Source organism: Nyctibius grandis, chromosome 3 (assembly GCF_013368605.1).
Source record: "Nyctibius grandis isolate bNycGra1 chromosome 3, bNycGra1.pri, whole genome shotgun sequence".
NCBI lineage: Eukaryota > Metazoa > Chordata > Aves > Nyctibiiformes > Nyctibiidae > Nyctibius > Nyctibius grandis.
Window position 1 is genome coordinate 101,989,585 of NC_090660.1, and position 15,649 is coordinate 102,005,233.

Below are 15,649 nucleotides of genomic sequence, written 5' to 3' on the forward strand. Positions count from 1 at the left end.
GTGACGAATAAGGCACACAGATGTTAAAAAGTCTTTTTCCTATACACTTTTATTTTTTTTTTTTTAAATGCTCTCCATATTCCAGCAAATAATAAGCTGGTCTGTCAAAGCCCATTTTCTTACAAACTTGTATCATACCTCCCCTAAGAAACCCTGTCAATCCCCAGCATGTCTGCTGTTTGTTTGGCTGGGTTAAGTAACAGCTCTTAAATCACACGAGAGGGACTGTCCAGCTACATACACACACCGCAATGGGTTGGGAACCTGATATGGGGGAGAACAACAACTCTCTCTCTCTCTCTCTCTCTCAGCACACACCAATCTGCATCTCTTCACCGCCTGTACACACTAATTTTCAGTAGGTCTTGAATTTAAGTAACAGTGAGGTCTCTACATCTGTCAAGTTTAGCTGAAATTTGGCCATAGTTCCTGGAGATGGTGGGAAGGAAGGAGCAGAACAACATTTCTAGAAAAAACTGAACGTGGGCACTGAAACACATTAGCTGTATCTGAAGAAGTACACAATTGGATTGGTTACATTACAGCAGTACACTAAATACGGATTAGATTTCTATTTATTTGATCCAGTCATTCTCATTGTTTCATCTTTGAATTGTGTATTAATTTCCTAGCAATCTTGCTTTACTGGCATGAAACACATTTGTGAAGAGCATTTCTTGTTTCCACCACAATACTGCTGTACCTTTACTGGCTGAAATCAAAGATCCTAGAGACCTAATCGAGCTCAGCAGGTCAGAAGATTTTCTGGACAGCACAGCAATAGAAATTGAGAAAAATAACTGAGCCAACAGTGACGACAACAATCTAATTTTTCAACTGTTGGCTTAGATGACTTGCACGTTAAAATGTCAAAAGATTAACGTAAACTTAGCAGGTTAACCAATGTCTGCATTTTGTACCTTTAAGTTTTTCTCACATGTGGAAGACCCTCGGCCTGCAAACAGCTGTGCTTTACTTGGGGAGCAGAAGATTTGCTTGGGAACACTGCACTGAGAATAGGTTTTGCTTGCTTCTAAGATAAAGGAGCCAAGACCAGTTCACAGGGCCTTTTGAGGCATGAAAGAAGTAAACATGTGTTGAAGGTCAGTTCTGAACACAGAGCTGAAAACAGGGAATGGTCGTTGATGTTTTGAGCCCAGGACACTGTGGCTCTTCCCAGAATGGGTGATGAGTGCTTAGCGTGTGAATGTTGATGTTATCTTGAACTGCCTAGTCTGGCTCCTGCATTGTAGCAGTTAAACAGGGTAGTAGAATAACAATAAAAAAGCCTTAGGCCTTTCGGCTTCAGGTCCTTGCATCCTCCATCTCAGAGTCTGTGCCTTCCTTGCCGCCCGCCGCACTCACAGTGTTTTAACAAACCATTTCTCAATTTTGCTTCTGCTACGTAATTCGCTACTGGTTAAACAATCTTGGAAGGAAGAAGGGCAAAAGATGGCTACACAAATCCATACAGGTTTTTTCATTAAAAGGACAGACAGCACATTTCTTTGGTTTTGAGTCTTTCAAGGAATACCATGGATTAAATCAACACGTTCTAATAGCGTATGGCTCACTTCAACTTAGGAAGAAGAGGGCTGGGCCGTTCAGTTTCATGGGTTACGGCAGTGTATTCCATTAGAACATTAGTACCCAGCTGGATCTTCCCAGTCACTTCTTGCCAATATTACACACTCCGCACCCACATTTCACTCCTTCATCTGCCAACCCTCACGTCAAAACTGTTTACAGACCCAGTCATCTTAAAAATGTAAACATAAAGGGGACAAACATTTACCTGTTAAAATTGAGGAATCTTTCCTTTTGCCTACCAGGCATTTTATGTGTTGGCTTATCTTCAAAGATTAACGGTGATTCATCATCACTGTCAATCGCATCATTTCTTAAAATACGATTTAAACTCTCTGAAGGACAAGAGAGGTTTGTTAACTCTCCCGAATAGTCCGTATCTCCCTCTCGCATTAATACAGCTTCTAAATGAGTGCTGGAACCCCCTTGTATTTCTTCATTTGAGGGCAAACGCTGAATGCTATTTCCTGAAGAGTTCATCCTACCACAGACCTAAGGAGATCGCACAAGTCCCTGCAAGGCTGTCCTAAGTCCCAGGATTTGCATAAGGTATACCTCTCTGTTGGTGAAAACTTGGAGGGTTTTTTTCCTTAGAATGAAGATGATTAGGAACAACTTCTCTAGTTCGTAGACACCTGAAAAACCCAACTAGGCCACTTCTTGCTGGAGCAGGTTTCCCCCACTCGATGTGGGGAAATTAAGCGAACGCCATGGCCACAGACTTCCATTTGTCTACGACTAGTGAGTCGGAATATACAGACCAACCCATCTTCTAAATAAGGCTCTTCAAAGATCACCAAAGGAGGAGGTAATGGAACGCAGACAACAGAGAGGAGGTGCAATTGCCAAACCCTTAGCCTCTCTGCTTTTGTTTTGTCAGTGGGTTTCTGCCTCTGTTTTACCAATGCAAATCATCTACCACCTCTACTGGGAGTAATACTGGTAAAATACTCTCCAGGGATTAGCATAAGAACTAACTAACTAACTATTCATGGATCTCCATTAATCAGCAGTGGAGGGAGTTTATCAATTTATTTGCTGTCACCAACAAACCTGATCAGGGCTGACGCAGTCAGGAGTGGGAGCTCACACATGCGATGCAAGCCAAGCCCCAAAGTATACGCTACTAGAACATTCTGATCTCACGCACAAGTGTGCGGCGTGATCCACAAACGTTTAAAATTAAGAGACTACGGTTAAAAATCACGATAGCTAAAACAGGATTTAGCTTGACCCCCTTCTACTTGTATTGTGATCCTGACATTCTTCAGACAGGAATTAGAAGCATTCATGCAAAAACGCCCTTCCCCCCCATCTAAACATTTATTTTGAGAGGTGCCTCATACATTAAACCTTAGATCCACCTCTACAAATGATAAGCGTGATGTTAGCTACTATCAGAAACAGGGTGCTGTAGTAGGGAACGCATAGTTCTCCACTGCTTATTGCAAGTCATTCACAGCTCCAATCCGGCACTTCAGTTCAGAATCCAGAATAAAAACTATGCACGATATGCCTGAAAAAGAGGCGTGCACATGCGTATTATCAAATTCTACTGTCATTAAGGCTGAGAGGTTTGTGTATGCTGATCGCACAAATCAGAAGTTTTTGCTTTAGCAGAATTTTGAAGAAGTGGACGTTACTGTTGTACCTTGCTGTTGGTCCTTCTTTAGTGCAAGCGCTGCGTGGGGAAATACTCTCCGCAAGGCTTGTAGAATTCTTCCTAGTGTATTTTCAAGCAGCGGTTTTGAAATAGGTGGTAGCGCTTGCCCAGGTGAAGCCACAGCCCTCTGTGAAGCTGGAACAGTCTTCTGCATAGCCATGACAAAATCCTGTGCTGTTACTTTAATGGAAGCAGTATCTAACTGCAGTTTCTTGCTACTTGTGTAGATCTGAGGATAGCGGCGGCGCAAAGCGCAGAGGACAGCTTCAGCACATAAGCCTTTAATATCAGCACCACAGTATCCTAATAACCAAAACAAGAATCAAATGTTACGTCAGTCTCAGGCAACACAGAGGTCAAGGCCAAGGCTTCCAAAGTGCAACAATGAAAGGCTTTGTATGCAGCCAAAAATTAACAAGTTAAGAGAGAATTTAAAGAGTTACTGCACTGCAAAGGAGTTTTGTTATGTGGCTCGCAGCCTGATATCCTGCGCTTATGAAGCAGCCTCCTAATCAAAGCTTTACTCCCGAGGAAGATGCCCAAAACCCATTCAATGTGCTGAGAGACATACAAGAAAATTAAAAGAAGCATCTAACTTTCTTTGGTCCCAAGGGGTGCCAGCTGCCTCACTGCCTCGCTCTGCAGCAAGACACAAGAGCTCGGGTACTGCCTGCTACAAGCTCAGATTCCTTAGGACTCAGTTACATACAGTAACTCACTTTGTTTTCAAGCTTACCAACACATTTTTCAGCTAGCTCCTCCAGAAAAATGTCCGATGGCTTAGGGGTCCAGTCTCGTGTGTGAATCTTGAAAATCTCTTTTCTAGCCTGGAAACAAAATGGTTGCGTTTTAGTTTGTCCTAAGTTTTCTCTTAACAAAAAGACAACAAAAAACCAACAACAAAAAACAAAACCAAAACCAAAAACACCACAACACAAAACCCCAAAACCCCTCACATTAATACAAATACTTTTCTTATCAGAGAAACTTTTAAGTATTTTGAAGTTCACATAATATGCTCTCTGCTTTTTCAAGCAGGAAATTTAACAATTCTCAGCTTGTTCCATTAAACTCTTTCTGGGGGGCTGCAGTGAAATAAAAGGCATTTATAGCTTCCATAAAAAGTCAGTTTCCACAAGTATGAGACCTAACAGTCCTGAGGAAAAGACTGTAGTAAAAAACATTATCTGCAATCAGAGATTCTTGAGTAAAGAAAATTCTCTCAAATGGAGCAAAATTTCATGGTGACAGTCTCATTAGTTCAGCACATCTGCTTTTCTGCCAGCTCATTCCAGGAAAGCAGTCCTAGCACTAAGTTTCAAATTGCTACAGTTACTATCAAGAATAACAATTATGACTCAAAGACTGTCACTGATCCAGAAAATGTCAAACGGTGTCTGTCCTCGTCTCTCATCCTAGCAAGACTGTCATTTAAGTATTTCGAGGTACACAGATTAATTATGGCCGTTTCTAGAATTCTTCCACAGCAGGGAATCACGTACTAGATCTGTTTCACGGCACCTCCCCTCCTGTTTCTGAAAGCAGATTAAAACTGTAGGCAAATGTTTATACACTGTTTAGGGCACTTTTACTAGCCTTCAATCCAATACGCATTTTATCCTTTTTCCAAAAGGTGTGAATAAAAGAAATATCAGTGATAGCCAGAGAAAAAACACAACAACAGGGTTCCAGTTTTGCACACTATCTTCCCCCTCCAATATTTTTTGGTTCCTCTACACCTGGTTTTCATTGCTTAGCTATTGCCATTGAACTCGAAGCTTCCCAAGCCCTGCACCTGGGCAGCGTACTTCACATCGCTGTTCAAGTCCCTGTTACTAAGTACCAGTAAAAACATCAGATCCCAAAATACTTATAGGTATTCTCTCCCAGGACGCCCAGCCTGGGAACAATCCAACACAGGTACATCCACTATGCATTCATAAACCAACAACTGAGAGCAAGAGCACTTCAGGATGAACGTGCCTAAGGGGATTAAATAAGTAAGCAAACACGAACCGCTTTGGGAATGAAAAACCTTAATTCGCTCCAGCACCAGCCTTGAGAAAAGTTTTTGTCAGCAAAAAGAAATCCTTGCGTGCACACCATTTCTTTCATTTTCAAGATGAGGTAGCAGTAATTTATGGCTAATGCAGACTTTCCTCCTTAAACATTTCAATGGCTAGCAGCATGCCATTTTCTTGTCCGGTCCCAGTGAAACCAAAACTAATCCTACAACTGACTACTTGTTGAAATCGTCTTAATCATATACGTTCAGTACCAGATCTGCCCTCCACAGTACAGCACAGCCTCTCCAGATACCCGCTTCTGTCCAAGTTGTACAATACTGATTTTGACTTGAACTGCTCCGTGATATTGCACTGTTAGGTGGTTTTGTTATAAAGACGGACTTTGCCACATTAGCATTAACGCTGAGTTGAAGTTCTGACCTCTTCGTTTGGCAAGCTGAAGAGGAACTCTCGATCAAAGCGTCCAGGTCTTCGTAAAGCAGGATCTATAGAATCCAGTCTGTTGGTGGCTCCGATTACCACAATCTCTCCTCTGCTGCCTAAGCCGTCCATAAGTGCCAGAAGTGTGGATACAATAGAGCTAACAGGAAAATATAATTTTCATTCACTGGTTTAGTAAATTTTGTTACGTTCTACGTGACCTTCTCCGATGACCACTCAAAAAGGACAAGCTTTGATTGATGAGGTGCTAAGCAGCGAAAGACTCATTTTAAGACATAAAAAAATAGATAAGGTAACACAGGCCTTGTGCTGATATCAGGCTTATGAATTGTTTTCAATTCTTGTTTAAAAATCATCTGAAATTTCGTAGCATTGAACTACTAGTTTTCAGGACAAATGAATGTGTCACATAAAGTTAAACAGGTTGTGCTCTTCTTTTCACAAAGATCAAGCAGCTCCTATGTAGATAAAAAAATGTGTTACCTATAAGCTTGGTCTTGTTTACTGGACCACGCAGGAGCAAGACCGTCTATCTCATCAAAGAAAATAATTGAAGGTCGCATCTGGTAGGCCTAGAATGATAACACAGGAATATTGACATAAGTAAACCAGCACTATTTTAAAGAGAAAAATGCGTGAAAAATGTTATCGTTGGAAAGTCACTGGAACTAGATTTTTCAGAACAGCACCAGGGACCTCTACTAATGGAGCTAATGGAGTAAGTGGCACAAGTAACAGAAGACAGCAGCCTCTGTCAACCCACTGAGACTGGGGAACAGGAAACAAATCATACCAGTAGTTTTTACCGCTATTTGGCAACCACCGAGAACAGAGACGGGACTTAATTCAACTACAGGTTCTGGAAGCAAGCTTCCGTTATGAATTTAAATGACCACGCTTCCAGCTTGCATCTGTTTCCCTCTGATCTAAAGCCACCATCTCTTGCCTCTTGCAACCTTTTTTTGTGGCTGGGTTGTGGTGTTTTGTTGTTTGGATTTTTTTTTTTTTTTTTGGGGGGTGGGGGTGACGGTGTTTGCTTTGTGAGGTTTTTCTCATTTGTTTTATTAACCTTTCCCAATACATTTCAAGATTTCAAGCCCCTAAAAAACCCACTGAAAAGGGAAACACTGACAAACCCATTTCAGTGGCAGGAACTGACAAAACACAAAAAGGAGTGAGTTCTTCTTCTTAAAAATACTGACCACGGAAAATTACAGTTACAACTCAGACAGAACACACGGCACATTTCAACCTTACCTGATCAAATACTAAACGAAGCTGTTGCTCAGATTCCCCCAGCCATTTACTCAGGCAGTCAGCACCATTTCTCGCAAAAAAGGCTATTCTCCTGTCACCTTGGCTACATGCATTAGCAAGTGCCCGAGCAACCAGTGTCTTTCCAGTCCCTGGTGGACCATAGAATAGACAGCCTCTGCAATTAAAAAAAGAAGATTCACATAAGAAAAAAACATCACGGAGAAGTACCTATTATAACCCCCATCCCTAAAACACACAACTCTCCGAACCAAAACACTTCATGTAGAATACAGCAGTAACAGCTGATGTGGGAGAAAAGTCAAAAACAGATAGAACTTTTGTGTTCCTACACAATTCAACAAGGCAGAAAATGAAATGAATAAAAAGAGAATAACGCAGACGTACAAAACCTCGAGGAAAGATCGTAGTGTCCCAGAAGGACACTTCCAAAACGGCTGACAAACTAACAGGGGTGTTTACAGCACAGCGGAGCCAAACAAGAACAAACTCCAGTGCAGAATCTGAGACTGGGCTAACTTATGAATCACCAGGTCATTCTTCAGTGATACACTGCATATTCATTCTTATTTGCACAAAAGGCAAGATTTGATAGTAAAGCATTTCATTCTCCCTTAAAAAGCTTTAAGTTACTGGATTTGGTGTCCCAGACCATCCATTGCTGATGAGAAATGAGGAGGAAGTCTAAAGCTGGGAGGATACTCTGCATTGCCAGATTAAATACAGCCATCAACTCGAAAAGCCAATACACTGCTGTTTCAAAAAGGATTTCAATGAATAAAGAAGCAAAACACTGAAAGATCTTCTTGCCATTATTTGTAATACTTTCAAAGTTACCGAAAGCAAGGAATTGAAAGTCATATTTCAATATACCGTGATGGAGTTTCGCTGACCAAAAATATATAAAGCTAACAAATGTCTAATAATTTCATTCCGTAACGCAGAACTACTTTAGCTGTCTAAGAAGTGGACAGATTCTTATTTTAGCCCAAGCACAACAAACATTGCAAGGTTCTAGCTGCAAGTCCTATCACTTGTAAAATTGATACTTGAGCACTGGAAAAAAAAAAAAAAAAAAGTCGGTGGGAGAGAGAACTGGACTTCCAAGCAACAAATTACAGTTGACTCCCAGTAGATGCTTCCTTCCTGCTTATTACCTAATCAAGTTGACTTGTACATCCTTTGAACATATATATATGCTATCCGTTTTTAAGAAATTACTTTACTACTGCCAAAAAACCCCATCACCACTGCTGAAAATTTTGAAGCACGGTAACATATTGATACCTCAGTTGAATATTCTCCTGAAAACGGGTGAGTTAGAACTTCTAGTTTTAAACAATGTCTGTTACCTTGGAGGCTGAATTTTGGATCTCTCAAAGACTTCTGGGTAAAGCAAGGGAAAAATGACCATCTCTTTTAAAGCTGAAATGTGGTCAGAAAGACCACCCACACCATCAAACGGTACCTAAAGATAAATTCAACAGAACACATTTTGTATGTTAAAGAAAGCTGCAACCTCGATAAGGTACCATCAGAAATTATACGCTAGCACACAGGAAATGTTCTGGGCAATTTTCAAACTGCTTGAGAGAAAACTGTAAACCCAGGGAGCTGTAGACAGCACGTTACTGAAAGCTTTCATAAACACTGGAAACATCTCACCGCCACAACTAAAAATACTCACCGAACAATCGATTTGCACTGGATGAACATCAGCCAGACTTGCTCCAATTTTCGTTCGATCCTTGTCAATTCCCTTTAAGTCATCTTTCCCAAAGTTTAGCGGAAGACACCTGATGTGAATGAAGGAGAAAGAGAACGGTACTTTGTACCTTAAGATGCAGCTTAAGATTTTTGCTTTCATAATGATGGCAAGGGAACGCAGAAGACCTTATAAATGAGCATACGCTTCCTAAGCAGTTAAATATTCATTCCAATTGTCTTACATTTAATATCCATGAGTAAATAAAGGAAAATGGTCACTCCAGACATCAAACGGAGATAATTATTTTGACAACTCCTAGCACTTATGAATATCTGTGCCAGTCAACACAGTACATATATGAATGCAAGCTTCCAACAAGATATTCCTTACGTGGAGACCGTGAACCGACCTTGACTTGTGTGATGGAACAACCCCCCAAAACACACTGATGTCTTTCAAAGATTTTTTGCTTCTACATTCAAAAAGTTACAGCCCAAGGGGATACTAATTTCAGTGTGGATTAACATTATAAAGGCCGCCCACCACTGCTGGTCCTTCCCAAGGACTTTGGGATGCATGTGCCAGAAGACACACACGTCTGAAAGACATCTGGCTCAAAACTTGTTTCTTACATTGTCAACAAGGTTTTTCTAGAGCATTTGTTAAGTAACAAAACCTCCGTCATTTCCTCTGTTTATAACATTTTATGTTATGCTGGTTTCCTTTCTGAATAAACTACTGTAAAGCACAGAGGCAGTAGAATTTTACATTAAAAATTACATAAAAGTGTTTGTCCCCCCATCCCCACCTCTTAAAAAGTGGATTTTTAGATAGATTAAAAAAGAGATTAAAAATCAATTCTAAAAATCCCATTTTAGAGAGTCCAGTTACAGTCATCGGTACCAAAACATATTTTTAAATAGTGTCACAATTTAGAAACTGTACAAGACAAAGAGGATAACACTTCACGGTCAGGCAGATGCAAACTCCTCCCAAGCAGATTTCTCCCTCCCCTATTCTCCAGCTTCATTAACCTTGTTAAATCTCCGTTACGGCTCCGCTTCCTACGCGTCTCAAAACGCTCTTCGTCGTCAGATGAGGACGTAGAATCCCTGTTGCGGACTGCACGTCTCCGTCTGCAAACATTTAAACAAACGAGTAAAAAAACTAAAAAAAATTAAAGTACACACTAAGTAATATCAAAATTTAAGTGAACTCTATCTCAGAGATCTATTCAGTTTCCCAATCACTGTACTCCTTATGAATCTGACTTCAAGGTAAATCACATGATTTTCCTTGTGGAGGCAAAATTTCATTGTTCTTAGGAAGGTAAAATGATTAACTATTTTGCAAATAAACCTCATAAACAAATTACTCGTTTTGTCCAATCTCTCTCTCTCACACACACACAAAGCGCGTGTCACTTACCATTATGTATCCGCTCTGTGAAACAGAAACCTTTCCAACTCATTTAAAATTTGGTTTCAAAAAACCCTTCCTTCCGTACCTGTCTCCTTTCAAGGATGCTAAACAAAGAGCTCCTATTGAGCAAGAGACAGCACTCTCCATGCTCTAACTGCTGACAAGATCCAAAACCCCTTTGTCGTTACTATTGCAATTTACAGTTTATAATTTCATTTAGCATTTTTCTTGTTTAAGGACAGTTTCATACAGAAACATGAAGTGATTCCAAAGTGAAACAAGAATCAGTATTTGAGTGATTAAAAAGAAAGAATCCACTAAAACTTCCACACAGGCTCTCCCCCTAACTGAATTATCTTCACGTTTGAGAAAATAATTGGTATCCTTCAAGATTAAACAGACTAAGATTTTCAGAGGGAGATTCTGGCTACAATTCCAGAACAAAAGAATTTCAGTTACACGGTTTCAGCCACAGCCTCCATAATCACCTTATCAGTGACCACAAATACGGCATTTTTTAAAAATCTAATGGCCCATAAAAAGCATAGTCTCCTCTCCCAATATTTGGTTTTTTAATACCTTCAGACTACCACGGCAAGAATCATACTATTAATCTGTAATTACCACCAATCCAAAAACGCTTGAAAGCATTATTCAGTAATATGACTGATAGCGATAGTTCTTCTTTATCAGTAGTGCTAACCATACACCAACCTGTCAGTTCTTTTGCAGCAAGAGCCTTGTGACTGAGCACTTCTAAATGAATCTCTCTCTCCGACAGGTGAAGACCCGCCCGAAAAACGTCTCTTTCGTTGTTTTGGTTCTGTTGAAAGCAAAGAATTTAGCATAATGGTACAAACAAGTTTAAGAGAAAGCAGGACAGTGAAAGAGGCAGAAAATGTGTTGTTTCACCCATCTCTAATTTCAAGGGAAGTTTCAAGTGATTTGGGGGCAGTGACATTTATTTTTTAAATCAGTGCACAGGAGAAGTGAAAGAACACACACCTGCTTTTTAAGGAGAACTGAAAACCACGAGAGTAAGAGTAGCAACTCTGTTTAATTACTATTCTTTCAAGGATACACAGGTCATTTTTGAAGTGAAAAACAACAATAAGTATGCCAAATGGCAAAGAAAGATAATGTGCACAGGATACGTGCATTTAATAAAATTCACTTGCAGAATGAAGGTAAGAAATTTAAACAGAAGTTGAGTATGCGTACGTATTTTCATTAAATTAAAAAAACCCTCACTTATATGCCAGAAATGAACTCTTAAGAGAAACTGTGCATATAACCTACTTTCCAATGGAGCTTGATAGCGCTGAACGGTCTTCCTCTGTCGGGAGGCGTAACGCTTTCGAGTGTCTTCACCATCATCATCTTCTTTCGCTTTACTTTCTTTTGATGAAACTACTGTATAGCGACATACCATCAAACTGTTTAAGTACTGTTGCAAATTATATTACATTCAAAATGCACTACACAGATGCTTATAGGTTTTACTATTACCTTCATGTTAATGACACAATAGATCTCAAAACCTGCAAAACCTTAAGACCAATTTATGCGAGACACAGTCTAGAAATTACAAAACACAGAGAAGCATATATATAGATATTGTTCTGTCCTCGCTGAAATTGCTGGGTGACTTCTCATCAGTCTTAGTAACAACAATTCTGTCATCTGGCTTAACTAAGATGCAGCTCCTAGGAAAGCCACTATTTCAGAAAGTCATTCCTTGTTAATTTGAGAAAGCATTTCAAGGAAATGTTTTTAGTACTAATACTAAAATAATAATAGCGGTAAGACTAAGCATGGTAATCTAGCTCCAAGTCCTAGTTCTGCCACAGATTACATAAGCAATAATTGCCAGGTCACAGGTTTGAACTGCCCCCATCAGTTTCCTAATTGAAAACGCCAGAGTTTTCACTTTGACCACAAATGAGTTGCCACATACTCTTTCCTTCCCATTCAACATACTATTTAACTCCTTTCTACGAGTCTCTCCTGCCCAACATGCTGAGATCCACACCCTTGAACCAAGCCATATAGTTCCTCCCTCTAGACTGCCCACGCCTTGTATTAAAGCTGCTCTTATTAAAGCCTTGAGCTGATGCTCTCCTAACTAGATCTCCAAATGATGAGCCAGCTGTGCTTCTCCCTTACCAGTCAAAAGCCCTTGGCACACCTGATCATGTTTCTTTTTGTTAGTGCCTTGCCCTACCTTGGTTTCTTTAGCTCAGCCACTGGCTGGACTCCTCCTGTGGCTCCAGGTGTTCTCTCGCTGCTCTATGAGGAGGTGTGATCACCGAGGTGCGCACCTGGGAGCCACAGGCTAGGTCTGAACTAACAACAGGCCACGGACTGTTCTCTGGCCTGTTCATGATTCAGAACAAGATCACCTCAGTGCTCAGTAACACCTGGACATCTAGCCTGAACCTTTCTGTGAGTCTCCATTGCCAGCAGTCAAGTCTTACACGGTCTGTGTAACCTGTACAAGATACTGCCCTCACTGGGTATTGCATACTTCAGCTCTATTCAAGTTCTGATGGTCAGACAGGCGATAAGGTGCAGGGCATAGCCAGTCAAGCATAGTGACCAGCAAACTATTTACACGTGACTGGTCCTTTTTCTCCCCTTGCCCCTCTCTATTTTACCACTCTTGTTTCTCCCAACATCACCTAAACCCCTCCCTTGTCCTGCCTTTGGTTCCTGCCCTAAAGATCCCATAATAAGGCCTGTGTGAACTGCTTTTCCCCTGCATCCCACAGTATGTCCCACCCCTAGGCAGTAACCCCTTCGTCCGAAAAGTGATCTGGAGTGCTGCCCCCCATCACTCATCCAGATGGCTTCCACACCTCACCACTGGGGCTGAGGGCTCTGCTGGGACAGCCCTGGGAGGGACCCAGACAAGCGGGCTGTTCCTCCTTGATTTGAGTCCTTCATTTGCGTCCCTGCCTGCTATTGTGCACACGCACCCCACCCCACCCCACCCCCTTGCTCCTCTGCACTTCTGCAGACAGGACTTTGGTGGGATGATGGCCCTGGGAGTAGCCCGGCACGGTATTATTTGGGCTCCCCCTCCTGCCACTGTCTCTCTCAGCTCCGTTGTGGCTGGGCAGAGGAGGCCTATCACAAAACCTAACACTGATCATCACCTAACACTGATCATCGGCTCAACTATCATCCTTTTCTGTCCTTAAGTACCGTCTCGCCCCATTCTGTTCCATCCAGAAAGCTCCTACAAGGATCGTTGGACTGACTGCCTTAATCACAACTATCATTCTCCTTAAAACTTCAAAGTTTTTGCCCCTCACTTCAAACAGAAATACGGCCTTTTACGATTTCACCTTACTCCTCGTGTTATTTCCCACTCAGTACCGGGATGACAGCTCCTAATTAAAGGCCCACACAGCAGCTTCCACTGACTACCTGCTAAACACAAAAATGAACAACACTATCTTCTCCCCTGCTGATCTTCACGCTCGGGAGGAGCTTTCCATACACATCTGGCAGCCCACCTTACTTCCTGAAAATTCTCCCTGTGCTGCTCAAAACGGAAAACTGTCATGCTCCTGCTGTAGCGACATCACTCTTTCTCTTTCTGAGTAATACCGTCCCTTTCTTTGTATTCCAACCTGTCCACAGCCATCTGCTGCCTTTTATCTTGGAAGCATTTTGGAAAAGCACCATTTTTTTTCCTCTGGATACCTGTTCTGTGCTCACTACAGTACAGCCCTAGAGTCTGTCACTAGGGCTTGTAATGTCAACAGCAATACAGATTCTTTTTAACAGATGAAAAATACTCAGTAGTTCAGCTCGTCTCAGCTGTTTAAGAAAATGCTTTTGGCCTGAGCAGAGTAACGAAAATTTAAAACAGAACTAGCCTACCTTGATTATCAGCTATTTCTTCATCAGCTCTTTGCATTTCTTTCTTTCCTCGGGAGTACCTATCGAGGTTCTCCTAATTAAAAGAAACAAGAAAGATCAGTCACAAATATGCAGAAAACCTGACACGGGCATTATTTGGTGCCTATATAGTAACATTATCGAGGCACTCCATATACACAAAAGATTAAAGCGAGGTACGGGAGGAGAGAAAAGGAACATCGTTATGGCACCCAGGATTACTAACAAGAATTTCTTCTGTACAATACAGTTGAATACCTGTGAGAGTTAAATACTTATCCAGATACAAAATTAAGTGCATCAATTAATCACAGCTTAGTGATTCATGAGTATGGCAGAACCCAGGGAAAAGCGATTCCTAGCAGACAAAAAAAAATTCATACGGGCATTTGAGAGATGATACACAAAGTACTATGGACAATTCTGGTTTCAATAAAAAATAAAAGGAATTCAGATCTAAACAAAAAACTGCGAAAGCAGGCTATGAAGATGCTTAAAAATGAAGTGGCTGTCTTTCAAAGGGACAGTAGAAGAACTGAATTTAATGGAGCAAATTAAGACAGAGGAAATATGATTGCTGTATATAATTTTAACACAAGCTCCTCTAGGGACAGAGGACTACTTAAGCTCACAGGCAAGGCTGGCACAAGAACAAACATAGATAAAGCATACATCAATGAATTCAGTTTTTAGGAAGATTTGTCTGTGAAAACCAAGCCCTGAACCAGCTGTTTGTAAAGTGTCCATTCAAAAATCGTAAGGAAATTCAGAAAGCGTGGTAGAAGACATGTATTCATGTATTTCAGCATATCACTGTTCTTTCATGTCTTCCGAAGAAGGTATTTCCTTCACCCTTAGAGTGTATCTATAGCACCACCATAACAGTAAGATGGTAAATTAGAATTAGAGAGCAAAACCAAACGTGATTTTAGACTACGCTATTCTTTAGAAGAAGTTATTTCAGCTAAATTAAAATTACAACTAAATACTTTCCCTATGTGAAACACACTACTCGCATATAGAAATAGTAAAATAAATGAGTATCTACTTCTGCGCCGTGGAACGCCCTAAGGTCTCGCGTCACTCGCCGTCTACGCGCCTTCTCCGTGTCATCCATTTTTTGCCAAGACTGCTTCTGTAGTACGAAGATAAAAAGTTGACATGTAGCAGCAAAGATTGGCAAGTACAAAAACATTTAAAGCAGTACACATAACCAGTATGACACTTCAATACAGTATGCACAAAGCAAGAGTCATTGACACTTAGCCAAATTGTCAAACACTACTTAAAAATTACATCAAATGTTTACTTTTTTTATAGAGAGATTTAAGAACAAGTGTTTGAGGATTTGCAAGCATACACTGTTTTCAGGTTTATTTTCCCCTCTCACTGAACACAGTAAAAACAAAAATCTGTTTTAGTAGGAGAAAAAGAATTCTGAAGATCATAGTAAGAGAACAGGAAGAAATTACGGCAGTTTTTAATAGCACTTAAGTTGCTCTGCATGATAGCGTGAAGTCATTTTTAGTTCACAGCCTTCCTCAGATAACAGGTTGCTTATTCTGCTCTTAACTGTAATTTAAGTTTTGTGTTGGTTTTCCATGACTAGATACGCTG

General features: G+C 40.8%; 1 protein-coding gene across 1 annotated transcript in view; it reads right to left on the bottom strand.

Annotated features, from left to right (window-relative positions):
* LOC137661610 (ATPase family AAA domain-containing protein 2-like) overlaps window positions 1-15,649 on the bottom strand; it is a 61,799-nt gene that overhangs the window by 37,569 nt on the left and 8,581 nt on the right. The window contains exons 5-17 of the mRNA XM_068397216.1: window positions 15,081-15,167; window positions 14,015-14,087; window positions 11,423-11,536; window positions 10,838-10,946; window positions 9,736-9,837; window positions 8,681-8,789; window positions 8,346-8,461; window positions 6,976-7,150; window positions 6,202-6,290; window positions 5,698-5,857; window positions 3,987-4,077; window positions 3,239-3,553; window positions 1,796-1,922 (exon numbers count right to left, since the gene is read on the bottom strand). Of these exons, the coding sequence (XP_068253317.1) occupies window positions 1,796-1,922; window positions 3,239-3,553; window positions 3,987-4,077; window positions 5,698-5,857; window positions 6,202-6,290; window positions 6,976-7,150; window positions 8,346-8,461; window positions 8,681-8,789; window positions 9,736-9,837; window positions 10,838-10,946; window positions 11,423-11,536; window positions 14,015-14,087; window positions 15,081-15,149 (1,649 nt within the window). The 5' untranslated portion in view covers window positions 15,150-15,167. The remainder of the gene's footprint in view (window positions 1-1,795; window positions 1,923-3,238; window positions 3,554-3,986; window positions 4,078-5,697; window positions 5,858-6,201; window positions 6,291-6,975; window positions 7,151-8,345; window positions 8,462-8,680; window positions 8,790-9,735; window positions 9,838-10,837; window positions 10,947-11,422; window positions 11,537-14,014; window positions 14,088-15,080; window positions 15,168-15,649) is intronic.